At 37.7% G+C, this 19,513-nt stretch overlaps 1 protein-coding gene across 1 annotated transcript in view; it reads left to right on the plus strand.

Annotated features, from left to right (window-relative positions):
- DPP10 (dipeptidyl peptidase like 10) overlaps positions 1 to 18,132 on the plus strand; it is a 285,461-nt gene extending 267,329 nt beyond the window's left edge. The window contains exons 21-25 of the mRNA XM_042458561.1: positions 9,505 to 9,604; positions 10,202 to 10,260; positions 10,347 to 10,419; positions 13,601 to 13,674; positions 16,446 to 18,132. Of these exons, the coding sequence (XP_042314495.1) occupies positions 9,505 to 9,604; positions 10,202 to 10,260; positions 10,347 to 10,419; positions 13,601 to 13,674; positions 16,446 to 16,583 (444 nt within the window). The 3' untranslated portion in view covers positions 16,584 to 18,132. The remainder of the gene's footprint in view (positions 1 to 9,504; positions 9,605 to 10,201; positions 10,261 to 10,346; positions 10,420 to 13,600; positions 13,675 to 16,445) is intronic.
- The last annotated feature ends 1,381 nt before the right edge of the window (positions 18,133 to 19,513 follow it).

The raw sequence follows: 19,513 nt of genomic DNA on the forward strand, positions 1-19,513 counted from the left end.
AATATGAACTTGTCCCTGGTCATGATCAGGTAAAGTTCAGGGAGGGATTTAGGTTAAGAGGGCAGACAGTGGGAGGATCATGCCTCTTCTCTCGCTGGTCGCTTTGCAAGTGGCTTCCCCCCTTTTTTTCTCCATTCAATTTTTGACAGATTATGCGAATGATGGATACATATTTGGATACAATCTGAGTGTGGATACATATTTGGATACAATGTAAATGCTTTGTGCTACATTTGTGGGAGGGAAAGCAGAAGATGTGAATAGGAGAGAAGGAGGGATTGAGTATAGGTTGCTTTTCTCTCTGCATCTGCAGTGAGGGAAGGAGGGAGTGTGTGAGGGGGGAAAAGAAGGAGGGAGGGAAGGAGGGGAGGGAGGTATATGCAGACAGACAAACAGATAAGCAGGCAGAAGTCTTTGCAATGCACCCTGTCTCCTTTCCAGCCCCCAAGATGCACCTTTATGGGATGGATTAAGTCACACACACACACACACACACACACATGCAGATGAAGCGAAGGAGAGAGAGGGGGAAAGGGAGGGAAGGTGGAACAAGGGAGAGAAGAGGAAAGAAGGGAAAGAGAGAGGGGAGGAGAACATGGAAAGAGGGAGAGAGAAGGAAGGAGGAATAAGCAGCGAGAAAGAGAGGGAAGGAGGAGGGCAAAACAGAGAGAAAAGAGAGAAGGAAGGGTAGGAGGGGATCAGGGCAGAGAGCAAGAGGGAGAGGAGGCTCGTGGCCCGGCGGTCTGGCTGCTTCTGCTGGGGGCCTCTGGCGGTGTGTCCGGTGGGGTTCCTGTGCCATCAGCACGCAGGACGCAGGGATGGCAGGGATGCCCAGGACCCTCTCCTCCTTCTCTCCAGGAGGGAACCCCCAAAAGCTACTCTGTTTGGAGCATCACACAAAAGCAAGCACACAAAATCCAACTCCCAGAATTCCATAGCAAAGAGCCAGACATAGAGTTAAAGAGGGGAGAAAGTTATGATATAAACCTCCAGTGAGAATTTGGAGGCATTTGAAGTTCTACAGAAGCAACACTTTCAGTTTAATCAGAAGATGACATCCATAGACAATTAGATTCTGAATCCATTTTAGACTTGGATCCCATTGGCTTCCAAGACCCAATGTATCTGAACTCCGTCATAACACTGTCGTATTGTATTCCAATGGGGCCACTTTTGATGGTTATATCTAGAAACTTCAGCTGGTTTGAAATTTAAGTGCAAGGTCTTTAGATAAGTAGGATTCCAAGCAAACAAAAATGGTACTCGTTAGTTTTTATGGGTTTTTCGGACTATGTGGTCATGTTGTGGAAGAATTTGTTCCTGATGTTTTACCTGAATCTGTGGCTGGCATATTCAGAGAATGCTGGTATGGAGGTGTTTGGGGTATATATACTTTGTGACCTTGGTTGAGAGTAAGTGATTTACATGTTAATCTGTGTATTGGTTTGTTGGTGAATGGCCAGGCCTCAGGATGGGAGGATATGCAAAGAGAATTCATGAAAGCCTTCAACTTTACATACAGAATTCATGTCTATTTAATTAGTGATTCACTGTGCTGGGAAACCCCTTGACCCTGTGTGATGTTCAGTTGCAAGTGCTGAGTCTTGATTTTGGTGTTTTTCAGGACTGGTAGCCAAACTGTGTTTACTTTCAGGGTTTCTTCTTTCCTGTTGAAGTTGTCCAGGTGTTGGTGGATTTCATGTGCATTTTGACCTGATAGTTGTTGGCATGGTCCAGTATTTCCAAATAGCATTTTATGCCCTGGGTGCTTTATAATGTGTTCTGCTACTGCTGATTTTTCTGGCTGATCCAGTCTGTAGTGTCTCTCATGTTTCTTAAGTCACATTTGGTGGTCCATATGTAGACTTGTCCACAGCTGCACAGTATGTAGTAAAACTCCTACGGCCATGAGAAAGTCTCTCCTGTCCTTCGCTAAGCGCAGAATTTGCTGGATTTTTTTGGTTTGGTCTGTAGATCATTTGAAGGTTGTGTTTCCTCATCAGTTTCCATATTCTGTCTGTGACTTCTTTAATGTATGGTAAAAATATCTTCCCTTTGGGTGGTTGTTTGTCTTCACTCCTGGGTTTTTTTCTGTGTCTGGCAGCTCTTCTGATGTCTGAGCTGGAGTAACCATTAGCCTGTAGAGCCCAGTTTTGCATGCATGCCCCCTTTGTGTCACCTGGTGCTGCCTCTGCTGACACACGTCACTCCCTCTGAGGTCAAACTGAGATGCCCAGCCATGTGATTGATGCTGGGTGCCTTGTTTTTGATGACAGAGGGTATGACTTCCACCAGCACCAGATGATACAGCAGGGCCACGTGTATAGACAGCCATCTTGTATAGTAACAGAGTGGGGAGATAACAGGGGAAATCTAGGGCAGTTCCAAGGCTGGATTACTCAGGGAACAGCTCAAAGTATTCTGGCCAGTGTAGAAGAGTACTCTGTGCTTACTGTTCTGTCTTTTTGGTACCAAACAAATACTTTTTAACTTCCCCAGGCATTTGAGTGATTAAACTCTGGAAATTGTATTGCTAATACTTCATATTTTTTTAAAAAAGTAAGAGTACATTTTTGTGTTGTGTAGTTAATATTTTGGTATTAGCATCAGTGTGAATATTTATATTGAATATTATATTGAAAAGTATAGTTAAAATATTTTTGTGCAAGTATCACACTTCTTTCTGACTGCTAAATTCAAAATGGCTAAAGTTTTACAATACCACAATATGAGAAGGAACAAGCCAGGCAAAAACCAAAAATGAAAAACCGAACCTAAAGCTATACTATTACCCAGCTTGTCTTCAATGGATCAAAGAATGGGTTAAGCTTAAAAATGCAAAATTGTTAGAACTGGAAAGCACTTAAATGTGATTTGGCTACCATGTATTTCTTTGGTATGACAAGATTAAGGATAATAAAGACTTTTATCACCATTTCATAAGAAACACATTGATTAAAGTCTGGACTAAAATACGCTGGAAATTCTACAATACGATTCCTCTATGGGTTTCAACTCAAGAGGCTTTTTTTTAAAAGAATCAAATATGAGGATAAACCTTGGTTGACATATAAAGATTTATTATTTAAAATGGATCAAGATATGGCCATGAAACCTGTGGAACACTTGGAAAGTGAGATTAAAAAGAATTGGTTTTTCTATAGACATTGTTAGAAAGATTTTACAGTGTGCCCTCCCCTTAAATGGGGATCCGTTCCAGATCCCTCCACATAAGGGAAAAATCAATGTATGCTGAAGCCCCATAGGAAGTAATGGGGCGCGCACCTGTGCTGCACAGAGGCAAGGTGGTGTGCACATGCCACGGGCGCACGCCCCATTAGTTGTTCCAGGGCACGTGATGGGCTCTTCCGGTGTGGCTTTCATTGTATGCTGAAAGCCGCGTATGACGCACCTGCGTAAAACATGGGCGCACTGTATATTGATAAAAGAGGATGGGAATTATGCATGAAAAATCAGAGTTAGATGAGATTTTTTGACAGTAATAAAGCACACATATCTAAATATTATACAGTGTTAAAAAGCAGGGACCTAGAATCAGAGACAATTAAACACTCCATGGTTAAGTGAGTGCAGGATGTTGGTGGAGTCATACAATTAGATCAGTGGGAGAAATCTTGGCGAGACACCGCCAAATTTAATCTTTGCCAAAATTATAAGGAAAATTATATAAAGATGCTATATCGATGGTACAGTATTTGTCACCTAGCAAATTGAATAAAATGTACAAAACTGGGAGAAGCAAGTGCTGGAAATGTCATGCAATGGTAGGAACTTTTTTTCACGAATGGTGGAGCTGTAAAGAGGAAATAAGATTTTAGTCCAACTAACAATTCCTTTGAATCGTTTACTTTTTTTGCTTAATATGACATGTTTTATAGAGAAAGAATTGGAAAGAAAATTTAAGCCCATAATATTATATATGATCACAATTGCAAGAATAATATATACTAAATACTGGAAGCAGGAACAAACACTGTTCATAGAGGAATGGTTGAATAAGTTGGAAGAAGCTATGGAAATGGATATTTGACTACTCTAATGAAGGATAGAAACAAGGAAGAAATGGAAAAAGAATGGGAATTTTAAAAATTTTTTAGAGACAAATGGTATAGTTAAGTTCTATAATTATACTTGGTTGGGCAAATAAATGCTTTCTTTTGTTGGGATAAATAAATAGAAATAGAATGAGATAATTAAAATACAGTGTGCCCACTTCATACGCAGCTTCCAGCATACGCTGGAAGCTGTGCTGGAAAGGCTTCTCCTGCGCCCCGGAAGAAACAATGGGGCACGCACCAGCGGTAACAAGCCTGCCGTGTGCACACCATGCGAAAAGGCCCCATTGTTTCTAATGGGACTTGACTTTATGCAGTATTTCCCTTACGCGGCGGGGTCCAGAATGGATCCCCCGCATAAGGGAAGAGTCAACTGTAATAAGTAATTAAAGATAAATGCTTGTAATTTTGGAAGCCAGGTAACAATTTGGATGTAAATCGATAAGTAATCTTTTGTGTCATTTGATGTATTGTTATATATTGTTACATGTTATATTTTTTGTATATTTTCTTATATAATCATCATAATAAAATTGTTCACACTTAGAATGATTAAAAAAACCCAAAATGATGAAAGCATTTTGTCAGTTGTAGCAAAGTTAAACATATTAAAGTTCCATTTGTTCAACTTTCATGTTGAAATCAATATATCTGGGTTTGGCTGCATCATGCTTTTAGTATATAATTATTTGATATTTTCCTTCTGATAATAAATTTTCAGTGAACAAAACAGATCAAAATAGTTTCTTCTTTTTATTTTAGTGTTCAAGTTTGCAACAGGAAGTGTTAAAAGTCATGTATTTAAAAATCAGGGAAGGATAATTTCTTATATTTGAAGTACTCTAGTATTTCATTGTAAACATGAAGAAATACATTATTATTATGTTTTTATCATCACCAGCACCGTCATTGTTTTCCTCAAAACCAAGACTTACAGTAGCATAAAAATGAAAACAAATACTTTTTATTTTAATTATATAAATGCTATATGAAACAATAACAAGGGCATAACTCTAGGTTATGAACAGGTTCTGCCCATGGTTGTATACAGTTTCTATCAACGTGCACATGGTTATAATTATTGTTAGGTCTCAGTACATGTGCCTCACAAACTGTGGAGAAGTCTGCACTGAAAAGTATAAATGCATTGTGTTTTCTTTATTTATCTGGGTAGTTAAAAATAAGTTGGCTCACTTAAAAATGTGAACCAAATAAAATTCTCTCCCATCCTTATTTTCTGGTCCAATTAACTTGCTTTCTCATCTTACTGCATGAAAAGATTTAAGGATGCTTACATGGAAAGGCTGTGAAAATAACAACAGCAACAACAATAGGTTCATCTTTAATGGTGTCTTTTCATTAGAAATTGTTTACCCCACCAAGTTTAAAAAAGTTTTCCTCCAATGTTTTATTTTGAACTAAAAATCATTCATTTTTTAATACATAGATATTGACTGAGTAAAGCAGAAATTTATGCTATCAGGATTCAAAGATCCTTGGACAAACTATAGTTTTTATTTTGCACCAGAATAATCACTGGAGAGAAAAATATCCTGTTTCAAAAGAGGTTGTTGATTTTTTTTTGTCTCCAGGGGCAGTGGGGGGGATGACAGACTTTTGTGTGAGAGAGAAACTTACTGTTGGTCATATAAGTTTTAAATTAGGGTTGCTAGACCTTGAACTCTATCTCTTGGAAGTGTCGAATCAATCTCCAAGCATTCTATATGGATTCCTATATTCAGCTGGAAGAAAATAAAACAAACACAAAGCTGGAGAGATTTTGTCTGTGCTTAAAAAGAAGTTTATTTTAGCAGTTTTCTTCATCAAAATGATATTACATTATTGATTTTAAGAGGGACATGGAATTATGATTTATTTCTTTTGATGTCCATCTGATCCTGGAAGTGATTTGTGAATGAAAAAAAAAACATTTATGACTATCATTTTATGTTGAAAAAGATGTATTTTGTCACATCTTAGACACCTAGGTTGCCACAAAGACAGGGTCAGCCTTTTTTTTTTTTACTTCTCTTCACATCATTAATTTTCTGTACATAAAAAGAGGAAATCCAATAGCATCTTTGATGCTAACTGGGGGGGGGGGGGGGGAAATGTCTACAATAAGCTTTTGTGGACTACACTATGCAAAGGGCTTTTGTAGCCATTGAGACTAACTAAGCAAAAGTCATAGCATAAGTTTTCATAGACTTGGAATGTTGTCTTGGCTGAATGGAACTAACTGATGCCCACAAAGGACCTTTATAATCAAACTGTATGAATAGGCATAGAAATGCAAAACCTGTGGGTATGGTGTTCATTTTTAACTGTGGTCATTGAGGGACAAAGGCAGGAGGAAAGATGTTGCCTAAGGCCAGGACGAGTGGGTGGTCAAATGGATAGTGGAAGGAGTTTTGGTGTTTGCAGTCTGGGAAGCAGAAAGATGATGTGAGAAACTGACCAAGAGCATCCTCATGGGGCTGAGGTATTAACCAATATTATATGTATGGTATGCCAGGAAGCCATTGTCTCTGTTCAACCCATTGTTGATGGATTGAATTTGTGGATATAGTCCAGTTCAGTTGTTTTTCTTTCCGTGTGTGTGTGTGTGTGTGTGCATGGGCATGTGTGTGTGTGTTGTTAAAGGACTGCTGTTGTGAAGTCCCAGAGGGAATGCCCAGCAAGATTGAAGTGCTCTGCAATAGGTTTTTCTGCATTCCCATTTGTAATATCTGATTTATTTCCATTTATCCTCTGGCACAGAAACTGGCCTATTTGCCCAAAATAAAGTGCTGAAGGGCACTGCTGACAGAGGATGACATATATCATATTAGAGGATGAGCAAATGAAATGCCTCTAATATAGTGGGTTATCTAATTAGAACCTGTGTTGGTGTTTCCCGTATACATGCGTGTGCAGAGTTTGCATCTGGGGTTGTGATAAAGTTTTGTACCCCTCTCCCCATCTGTGTTGTGCATCCTCCTTTAATTAAATAACTGTTTGAGACTGAGCAGCTGTCTGCAGGCATGTAAAGGCCTTGCCACCAAGAGCTTTTGAGAAGGCGGCATTATTGTCCAAATAGGTTGTAGTTCAGTGATGGTACGTTTGAGTGGTCTCAGCTGGAAGCTTTATGTGATCACTAATTCTGTAATTTCTTGTCTTCAGCCTATTCTATAATACAGTGGGCCCTTCCCTTATGTGGGGGATCCGTTTCAGAAACCCCCCACATAAGAGGAATTCCACGTATTCTTGAGCCCCATTAAAAATAATGGAGCTTGTCCCCGTGGCACGGTGTTGCGCGCACACACCATTACCCCTTCCAGAGCATGCCCAGGCTTCTCCTAGTGTGGCTTTCCATGTACATTGCACCCGCGGATGATGCAGGCGCACTGTAGATTGGTCCTGGGTATAAGCTTTGCCTTGTTGATTCCCCCCCCCCCCCATTTACATTATATGATGGATACTGTAGCTTCAGGAATGATAATTGTGATTCCATGAGTTTGGTGTCCATGGGCTGTGGGTCTGAGTAATGTGATTGTATCAGAGCACTTGACTGTAAACTATGTATTTGGTACTGTATTCTGGGTGGAACCTGGAGGCATGTAAATAACTGTAGTGGTCAGTGGTGCTCAGATGTCCATTGTGCAGCAGTACAGTAGTATCCAGAAAGTGGACTTGTTCTATAGTTAGTTCCAGATTGAGATTGATGGAAACTGGTGAAATGTTCATGAAATTCTGCTGGATTCTGTACAGAAGCTTTATTCCAGGCATCTGATGAAGTGAACTGTTATCCATGAAAGGAAATAGTAGAATTTTTTTTGTATGATTTCAACTTGCCATGAATTTTTATACCACAGCCAAATGCCATTGGCCATCATTTGTAGTAGAATCATATCATGCTTTCTTCTCTTAGATGATACTGAAAAGAGCTAAGAATGTAGCTAGTATTTTTGTAGCAGCTATTTGTCCTCTATAACATCTAGATTGGCAACTATTATTATTATTATTATTATTATTATTATTATTATTAACCTTTATTTATAAAGCACTGTAAATTTACACAGCGCTGTACATGCAATCTTTTTAATTGGACGGTTCCCTGCCCTCAGGCTTACAATCTAGAAAGACACAACACAAAAGGAGAAGGGAAAGGTGGTGGGGAAGGGGCCTCTCTAGTAGGATAATAAATATAAAATACGTAGCAATACAGGAAATGATTCAATAAAACAGACAACAAAAGAACAACAAAAGGCAAGTGACAATTATGCAATGCCTGGGAATGCTTCTCTGAACAGGATGGTCTTCAGCTCCATTTTGAAGCTGGTTAAAGAAGTGATGGCTCTTGTTCACGGGGGAAGAAGGTTCCAGGAGTGAGGGGCAGCGAGTGAAAAGGGACAAATCCGAGATGGGGCAGAGAGAGTCCAACATATGCCATTGTAACCCATGTTTAGGTCATTTCTGTTCCAACCACACAATGATCCAAATTCCCCTCAAGCCCATTTTTCCTCTATTGCAATCCTACCCCACTCTTGTTTTTCCCCCTGTGGAAAGAAAACTGTAGAGATGAACAGCACTGACATCATCCTCAGGACTTCCTTCAGACCTGTGGAGATCCCTGAAGATGTCTATCACAGGATGTCTAATTAAAGGAAACAAACTGGGCATGTCCCTGCTGCTTGCCCTGGTTTCCATTGACTTGGAAATTGTTGTCTTGGTGGAGCTGAAGCAGAGAAAATATGGTTAGGGGATTGCACAAGGAGATATATCATAGCTACATGCCAGAGATACTGTAGATTGCCTGCTGCAGGACCTTGGTTCCATTTTTGACTGCAGAAACATTCATTCATAAGCAAGTCTGCCCTAGGGACACCTTTCTATTGAGGGTCTTTTTCCTGCAAGCATAATCTGCTAGGAGCCATAAATTAGTGGCTGGGGTGGCCAAAACAGCCATAGGCTTTGTACCCACACATTTCTTTTTCTTTTTCTGCCACTACATTTCATCTCTCTTGTGTTTTTTTTTTCTTTCCCCAACCAGCTGATCAGTTTCAAATGACACTTGAAGTTGGTTGAGGGCTCCACAAAGCCATAAGAGCACAGATTATTCAGCTCTGAGACAAAATTTAAATACACTTTAAATACAATAAATGTGTTATATACAAAGCACACCATATTTCTGGAAAGAGACAGAAGGCTAAAAAATGCATTTACTACTCTGTATTACTTTCAATGTACACACTGAATATTATTGCATTATATATCAGCTTAAAGTTGTCCTAAGTGTTCTTGATTCTTTTGTAATTGTTGCTTTATAGTTCACAGAATGTCAGAGAGCTGCAAAAATAGATGTAAATACTGTGGAACTGTGGAACAAAAGGTGGTTTCATTAAGGCAATAATGGACACATTTTAACTCACATTAGGTTGTTTTGTAGGGCTATGGAGGATACATTGCATCAATGATTCTAAAGGCAAATGAAAGGCTTTTCAAGTGTGGAGCTGTGATTGCACCAATTACAGACATGAAATTGTATGGTGAGTATTTTGTATTATTATATCTGTTCACTTAACATAGTGAACACAGTTTTCTTCTTCTCTGGGGTAGTTGTGGGGTGATATAAAGTATGAAGACAAATAGTTTGCAAAGATCAGAACTCTGTTGAGTTGAAATGTTGTGCAGTGGATTGCACACAAGTAGTTTGATATTTTTTATTTTTACCAGTCATGTAACAAAATAGTTAGAACTCCCCTGTGTGAGCAGAAGTCTTGGGGTTCATCCACACTGCAGAAATAATGCAGCTTGATACCACCTTAACTGCCATGGCTCTGTCCATCCTACAGAATCCTGGGATTTGGCAGAGAAGGCTAAAGACCTTGTAGAACTACATTATTTCTGTAGTGTAGGTGTATCCAAAGTTTCTGAATGGGGATCACAGTGTGTGTAATAGAAATTGTAATGTTCCAGTATGGCTTTCAGTCTCACACCAGTAATTATTTGAATCTCAACTGTGGTACTTTGTGTTGCTATTTAGCCTCTAGTTAAATATGATTATATCTATAAAGGTTAATATACCTGACCCCTGTCCGAAGAAAACATTAATATAAACAGTATCTTCTGTCCCTCACATACAGCATCAGCTTTTTCAGAAAGATACCTAGGGATTCCATCTAAAGAAGAACATGCTTATCAGGTGAGCAAGATATATTATGGATCTTTATAGGAAGCCAAAGGGATATGAAATCTAAATCACTCACAATCTGTGTGTTTTTTCCAAAGGCATCAAGCGTGCTGCACAATATTAATGGCTTTAAAGAAGAAAATTTGTTAATCATTCATGGGACAGCTGATAGTGAGTATTTATGCAAAAGCAGTTTCATCTGCAGTTGTAGATTGTCACATGAAGAGGTTTAGTGAAAGATAAGGCATAGTATGTGTGTGTTTTAAAATACTGAGCTTCGTCTGCCTCTAGAGAGCCAGTTGTCAGACTCAGTTGACAGTTTTGAAACTGGACAGATGACATTTACCTTAATTGAATATTTGTAATTCTTTGAATATGTTAATACCAATTTCTTTAAATCTTATAAAACACCATGTAATTGGTAGAGGGTAACATATATTAATAACTGACAACATCAATATTTAAACAACTTCTAAATTATTCCCTTTGTACTACTGGAAAAATGTAAATGTCATCATAAAAAGATATAGCATACAATATAGTAACTTAACTTTTTCGGTGCTTTAATGGCTACTTGTTACTAATGTGTGAAGTACCCTTCACTAGGATGGGCTTACTTTCCAGGCTTCTATCCAATCCCTACCTAATATGCTCCATTATAAACTTCTCATTAACCCATCCCCATCTCATAATTATTTCCCTTTTTCTTTTCTCTGTGCTTTCTTCTGCATCACAATGAAAGTCATATCCCCTCCACTTCTACCAGCCTGCATGCCTAATACACCTCCTTTTCACCTTAGATTTGTAGTTGGGTTAGCATTTTTATATCAGACACTTACAGTAGGTAGAGATCCCGTTGAGAGATAAACCAAGGCAAAACAATCATGGGTTCTCCCAGTATCCATTCTTCAGATCTGTATGTAATCTTACACACAGAAAAAAGATCCTCATCCAAGAAATCAATCACAACAAAGAGCTGAAAGCTGGGTTCTAGCTTTTAATAAACATAAATGCTACATGAAGAGTGGATTCTTCACTTGCATGCATTCCTGAGATTACATTTCTCTAGCTTAGAAATAAACTTTTCAGCCGTAGTATATTCATACATTTTGTTGCTGCTATTATTGGTTTTTGGATGTGTTTTGTGTTGTGAGAACAAGCCTGAAGCTACTGTTCAGACATCATACATATTGAAAATGTGCACAATTACTAATATAACAATTACACTAGTGTATAGTTCAGTGGTTCTCAACCCTCCTAATGTCACGATCCTTTAATGCAATTCCTCATGTTGTGGTGAACCATGTGTAAATTCTCACACTTAGGCGATTAGGTGGCAAATTTCTCGGCTCTTACAGAAAGCCTTTAAAGGGGCCAAGAAATCTACAATTTGTGTGTTTAGGAAAGCATGACAAATAATTGTCACAACACTAGTGACACCAGTGCTCCTCACAACAATAGCTGGCTATTGTCAGAATTGGGCTGTAGTGTTCACCTGCATCCTATTAAAATGCTAGAGCTCAGTGGAAGTAATGGTGGGAGTGGGATGAGGCTCAGTGGGAAGAGAGCAGTTTCAGCTTTTCTTTTTTTTCAAGCTACTACTAAACGCTTCAGCTTCACATGATAGTTTTACTCATTAAGGGTACCACCAAAAACCTAACTACATCCATCTGCTGATTTATCAGTAAAAATATTAGGCTCAGATGTAAATGTGTCATAGTTTTTGGCCCAGTAGTGCCATTTCCAAAAGATCAATCCTTTTGTTCCAATTTTTCGTGGTACATGAGATGTTGCTCAGCTAAACAAACAAACAAAAAAAAAAAAAGCGAAATTCCTGCAGTTTTGCCAAGTCTTATATTAGGAGGCTATTTTTGGAAGACTAGTAAAATGCATAGACTAAGGATTCAGTAGAATAGAATCTGTGTCAAAAGTCAGAATACAGCAAATATCAAAATAAAGTATTATATTCCATTGGAAGATGTAGGTATGTTAGCAGAGAATCTTGGAGTAATCATAAGACATATACACTCATAATGCTGTGACAGAACTCTTTTGTCTTTCATGCAGCTTTTCAGAACCACAGTACAAATTTTATTTTATTTTTCAACTATAGCATAGAGAGTGGAAGTGGATGCTGAAGGTGGATGGCTTGAAGAACTAGACATGTTGTCCCAAGAGTGTTCCAGGAATTCATTTTTATATAGAATTTAAAGAAAAATGAGTACAAGTTTATCTTCCCATAAACACAGATGTTAAAATGCAACTCCATCTTCTCTTACTCACAAATGATGTTCAACAGCATTTTTGAAAGAAAATGGCAGCAAATGATAGGGAGAGAGAAGTAGGGTTTGGTACCTGTCAGAAGGAGGACATAAATCCAATAAACCAGATCAAACTTTAGAATTCAAAACCAGCTAGTATTTATGTAGTTCTACATGACAGCATATACACTTCAAAATGTTTTAAATTGTTGCAAACAACACAGCAAAAGGCCCAACTAGAGGACAACTATTCAGTGATGAATTGACTCATAGATAAATTCCTTTGATTCAAAGGGACTACTTTAATTGAGAGGAACAATAGGATTCATACTAATGTATCTAAATCTGCTGGGGAGAGCAACTCCACAGGGAGCAAAGGGAAATTTCCCTTGGAGAGATGCATTAGCATATTTTTGATAACCTGGAAGAGACATCATATCACTTCTAGTTTTGATTTTTGGCACATTTTCAGATCTTTACGGCACTTGGGTGGTTGTGGAGATCAAGAAAACTATACTATCATGGAATTTTAAGAAGTGGAGAATGTGGGGTTATTTCTTGGTGTAAAATTGTCTATTGTTGTTTTTTAAGTGATGTTGAGGAGTTTTGGAGATGCTCAAGGAGAGTTAAAAGATACAAAATGGGATTCTGGATGCATTCAGCCTGTATCCCACACTTTCACCTCCCCTGATTTATATATTTCTAAAGCCCTTACAATAGCCCTGCTAAGTAGCATTATCCTTCTTCATTTTGTGAACTGGGTGTGTCTATGAAAGACAAACCTGGATTTCAATTATATATGAACTTACCTGCAAGAATGTTTTATGGGATTTCTATGTAGACATGGAGCAGTATGTAAATTACCTAAGGCCACCTAATCAGTTTATGGTGATACATAAACCAGATAACTCTCATTCTCACATTACCACTCTGTTATAGCTGTTCTCTTGTAAGTAATATATTATTGAAAGATAGGAAAGAATATTCACACATGTCCCAGTTGCTTTACGAAGACTGGGACAGCTAATATGTAGGGTCTGATTCACATTAATAATGCATTTGACTAACACTCATATGTTGTTATCCCATAGCTAAAGTCCATTTCCAGCATTCAGCAGAATTAATTAAACACCTAATAAAAGCTGGAGTGAATTATACTATGCAGGTATGTAACACTTGACAGTCTCTTTAGCTTAGTGCATTTTCAACACATTTTGATTTTAGCCTGTTTTAAAAGATGTATTATGCTCTTTTTTTCTTTGCAGGTGTTTGAAAGATATAACATTAAAAACTGTCTCATATTTCTCTACAAAATGTATATTAGTTGCATAGTGTCAGTAGTAAATCTGTGTAAACTATAAACAGCAAAAGTGGTGGTACCAATATAACCCATTCATTAAGAAATATTAAAAGCAAATATTGGTTCAAAGTTGATTATGTCCCCCTTCCAAGTAAAGTAATCAGAATCCAAAAGGATATGTCTATGGAGTAACTACTCCTGTCAGTAGAATCAAGAGGGAGAAACCCTTCCCCACTACAGCACCCCATTTACCCCAAACACCTGATGAGGTGGGATGGGAAACCCTCTGGGGTTGTGGTGCAGGCAACACTGAGAGTTGCACAGGAAGAAGGTAACAGTGCAGTCCCAGCATGATACTGGATGTTTGCCAGTATGAACAACAAAACAATTCTTCTTGTCTTTTAATCAAGGATTGAAAGAAAAACAATGTAGGTTGTAAAATGCAGCATATTTTGGATTAAAAATATGTATAGACCATCCAAAAATTAAGAAGATGGGCTTTTGCCAAGGAAGGAGCTTTCTAACACATGGCTACTGCATTTTATTTATGTTTTATTAATGATTTCAAATTGTTGTTCCTTGAGCCTCATTTTTTGGATAAAGGCCAGATATACATCTAATAAATTAAAATGTAAATAATTTATTCATAAACTAAAGGGATTATAAAATCTTACAATTTAGAACAACCTATTTATACCTGTTTTGATGTTACAAGAAATTTTCTCCACCATTGCTAATCTGGGTGAAGCTAAAATTTGGATATAGCTATTTAAGAATAAACGGCCACCGCCGGAAGACCCTGGTGAGCAGTGTTGCCACCGGGAGACAATGGCAGCTGGCGGGGCCCCTCCTGGGGTGGGTACAAACCCCAGCATGCTTTGCTGGGGCTTGGGGCCAGCGGATTGGCCCTTTTGGGGGGTTCGGGCCGGGACTTCCAGCGAGAGGTCGCTCTGGGAAATTGGAGGACCTCTCGCTGGTTGCCATTTCTGGTCCTGCAGTGCAGCCGATTGGTTGGCTGCCCTGGAGGAGCGGAACTATGGCTCCCGGCCCCGCCCAGTGTTTGGGAATATTTAAGGCCGTGAATCAGCGTGCTCAGGGCCATTTTAGCTCGGCTCCCCACCCTCCTCTCCCTGGAGATGGTGTTTTTGTCACAACTAAGGGACGGCAGCATAGGCCATTGATTTGCTGGAAGTGGTTCCAGGGCTAAGGAGCAGTGGAGAGGGAGTCCTTTGGACCCAGGTGCGTCTTGGGCATACATGGTGGCCATTGCGGGGGCCATTACGTTATGACGTTACTCGGTGACTAGAGGCTTAAGAGAAATCAGGTGATCTAAACTTCACAGAGATGCGAGATTGCGTTTCCTAGCCCCTAGGTCATACCAAATTTGCGGTCATCGATCAACCGGGGTGTTGTTTGATTTTGCAGATCGTGACCTCATGCTTTGGGCCAACCCTATACTGTTAAAATGCTTGAGTTAATAAAGTTGTGGCCTTACCTCCAAATATTGGCTTTGTGGTTATTGTGGCGTCGCTTCTCCTAGGCAAACACCTGAACCAACGCAGCTTCAGCTTGTGTGCATTTTACAAAGCATGTACACCTACCTTACCCAGTAGAATAGCTTTATACATTGAACTGAATAAACTGAGAAGATACTACAGCCTACATTTTATTGATGCTTCAGAACTGAGGCCTATTTGATTTGGTTTTTTAAATGGTTTTGGGAGAAAAATGAAGTTGAAAAATGAGCTAAGGCCACTTGAATAGTGGAGCTAATGACTTCATCAAACTTTTATGCCTATTTTAAAGTTAATTATCCCTGTCTAATTAAACTTAGGAAGGATACATTTGTTTTCAGAATAGAAAGTGTAAGATTTAGAGAAACAGCTAAGACAAATGATATTGTGACAGATTGTGAGATATTGCTGAAGTAGAGACTGATCATACAAGATGCAAGAGACTTGTCCACAGGAGACAGAAATCAGAAATGTAATGGGACTTTATGTTTTGAAGAACTCCTACACCAGTTGCATGTGTGCTAATCATTTAAAGAAAATATTAATTAGACCTTTTTAGCAATTACATTAAGAATTGTACTTTGTCTTTCTTATCATCTGTCAGAACTTGTAAAAAATACAGTGCAACCCAAAATAAGCTTTAATCAATATAAATACTAGATATAGAAATACAACCATATATAGTTCTATCCAGTATGGCACAACATAAGCAATTGTTTCCTAACAAAATAAGTCTCTGAATCCCTTATGTGATTCATATTAGATCCACATTTTAATCCTATTGCATATCAAGCTGTTCTGAGGCTTTCCATTGATTCCATAAATATTTGATACAAGCTAAGTATCTATTTCCTTTAAGCCATACTGAAAATATGAATGGGAAAGGCAATTTTAAATAAAATGTGAAAATACTTCTAGTGCTAAAGCTTTTAGTGAAAGCTATGAAATGCTAGTTTAAAAATATCAAGAAAATGAATTTTGCTTTGCATTTTATGAGCTTTAGATGAAGCTGTAGCATCCCCTAATGCATCCATTCAGTGTTGATGCAGAAACACTTAAAACAAATCATAGAGACCCATATCACCTGATTTTTACTGGTTTTCTTTTACTTTTCTCTTCTAGATCTACCCAGATGAAGGTCATTACATTACATCAGAGAAGAGTAAATATCACCTTTATAGCACAATTCTCAGCTTCTTTAGTGCTTGTTTAAAAGAGGAAGCACCCATTTTATCACAGGAACCAGAAGAAGATGAATAAGGAAGCTTATTTGTATAGAACTGTGGATACTTTCAGTGAAGCTCACAAAAACATAAATAAAAGTGACTGTGTGAGAGCAGTTTCTACGGAAGCTCAAGGGCAGCTAAAGGATATACCAGTGGAACAGAACATTTTGTGACACTGAGCTGGTAAACTGGTATTTGAATACAAAAGTCCAAATGTATTACCAGGGGAGAAGACCTGTATACCTTTGTGGAAGGCCAAAGGTTGGATGCAATTTTCTGGAAGAAATTAATTTTGCATAAGAGTAGGGTTAGTGCATGTTGATTCTGTTAAGATTCACTGTTTGTTACGTATGTAGTTGCTCTGGTTTTATTTGAAATGCATATCATTTCTCAATTTCAACATAATGCACAGCTGTCATAGGTATTAAGGACACTAATATTTGATCAGGACAGCTGCAATCTAACACTCTATTGTAATTTTACAATAAGTGCATTTTTTTTTCACTGTCAAGCATCACAATATTGAGGAAATGGTAGTATATTTCTGTTTTCATGGGGAAAAAATCAGCTAGATTTGAAACCATTTCTACATATTGGTTTGGTGTTTTTTCCCCCTACAAAATTCAGGCATTCATTATTACTACTGTACCAGCTATAAATGAGCAAGCAGAATTTTGGTAGTATTACTCTTGGACTTTATGTATATACACAAGACTCCTTCCACACAAAATGTTTGTGCGCTTGAACAGTTCTTTCAAGCCATAATTTCAGCTATGTTTAAAGCAGTATGAGCAACTAAAATAATTCCCCAGTTAAAAGTTGTATCTTTTTATTTACTAAGAAATGTTTGAGTTGTGTTTTTTTCGTATTGTTTATAGTAGTCAATAGTTTGCTGGTTACGACACTCTAATTTTAGAATATGCTACTTTGTCACATGTAAATTAGATACATGAATATTAAATTATAGTTTCAGATAAAGAAATTTTATTAACAATGTAATGCCATTGAGTAATGCTTTGATTGGACTCTTTCATGAATCTGGTTCTTGCATGTTTTCCCTTACAGATGGGTTGTGCGCCAAATCTGAACTTAAGGTGTAGCACATCACAGCAGTCTCTATCAGTTTTTATTTGGTATTTCACAATTTTCTATCAAGTTCAATGCAGGAAAGAATAAAATTGAGTCAAATAATAGAAAGCAACCCCTCTCTCCCAATTTGTTTCTTAGGGAGGCATTGATAAAGCATGAGACCCTAGAAGTAATACTAAGAAGTAAACTATGAAGTCAACTTTGGCTATCAGAATATTACCTTCCCTAGTAGAATCAACTAATGTTGAGTGTAAACTAAGTGTAGATCAAGGTTGCCTGTGCATCTCACTGAGAAATGTGGTCATTCCTTTATTTGTTCCTAAGAATTTATATTAATACCTTTCAGTGAATGACACTTTTGGTTTTTGTTTTGCTTTTTTGCTTCTAATACTTATTTTCAGCATATAGTTCAGATGATTTCAAACTGATTTAATTAAACCTTATATTAATAACAACAAACACAGTTATAAAACAAATGTTAGACTGACTAAATTTTTAATAATAACAATAATAATAAATTTTATTTGTGTTTCCACGCCTCTCCCTTTTGGATCGAAGCGGGGTTATAGACTATTAAAACCAATACAAACAGTGTCATAGAAATCCAATAAAAATCCAATAATACAAAAATTACAGTAAAACTCTATACAGAATCATACAATCAACCAACATTCATATCTAAGGTAAGGCAGAGAATCAGTGGTGTCCAAAATACAACTTCATTCTTCAGGGGGGAAGGCTTGGCAAAAGAGAAAGATTTTAAGTCTCTTTTTGAATGTTTCCAGGGGTGTCATGAGTTCCATGATTTATTTTAATTGCCATTAATTGTCATTAGTGGAACATAGTTGAAATGCACATAGTTAAAATTGTTACTCTTCTGTCAATGGACCTTTACAATCAATATTTTCTCCTTGACTAATTTGTTCTGCAACAATTGGAAGCCTTTCAGAAGCATACATGCTGTTTGAAAACCATATATTCTTAATGAAAAATTCTTCAAGCTTTCTTTTAGTACCTAAAAACTAAGCTCAGTATCACTGGAGAATCACTGGATATTCACTGGATGGTATAAATGCACAGGTATTCATAAGGTGATTTTTATAATCAACCAAAACAAATTTTCACCTTAATTTAGATTTTATTAAATGTGGAATATCATTAATGATATCATTATTAAATATGATGATACTTTTGTCTGGGTTCATCTATTGTCTGCCTGAGAAGTCCCTATGAAATCTGTGTTCCAATAGTTGAACACACACAAAGTTCCTCAAAGCTCTATATTAAACAAATGACCCATGTGCAAACATGCACATATCACCTCGGCAGGAGTTCTGAAAACAAGGATGGAAAATATTTTCAAAGACAAAGTTCAATGTGCATCTATAGATTGGACTTGGCATTTATAGATAATTTGCTCTGCAAAATTATGCAGTAAATTAAATCCAATTTTGTCCAAAGGAGATTAATCCAAGGTAAGTGAATACAAGGTTATATCACTCCCTGCTGTACTGCTAAGCATACTTAGGGCTAAATCCTAATGATATTCCTGACTAGAGTAGACCTATTGAATCAATTCTTTTTTCTCTGTATTGACTCATCATTCAGTGTGTAAGTCAATGTGTATATTCTAGGTGGAACTAACCAACAAGATTCCAAGCTTATAGTGTAAACTTGCAGCAAAAATGTATGTGAAAGTGTGTGAACACATAAGAAAATCTCTTCATTTATTCCCCTGATCATGAGTACAAAATCACTCAAAGAGCCATGTCAAATCGCATTTGCCTATACCCAATGAATGAATTTATTTGACTGCACCTCTTTTTCCTGGCCCACCACATTTAGAATCCTTTGCTTAACTATGTCATACATTTT

The sequence above is a fragment of the Sceloporus undulatus genome, chromosome 1, assembly GCF_019175285.1.
Source record: "Sceloporus undulatus isolate JIND9_A2432 ecotype Alabama chromosome 1, SceUnd_v1.1, whole genome shotgun sequence".
Lineage (NCBI taxonomy): Eukaryota > Metazoa > Chordata > Lepidosauria > Squamata > Phrynosomatidae > Sceloporus > Sceloporus undulatus.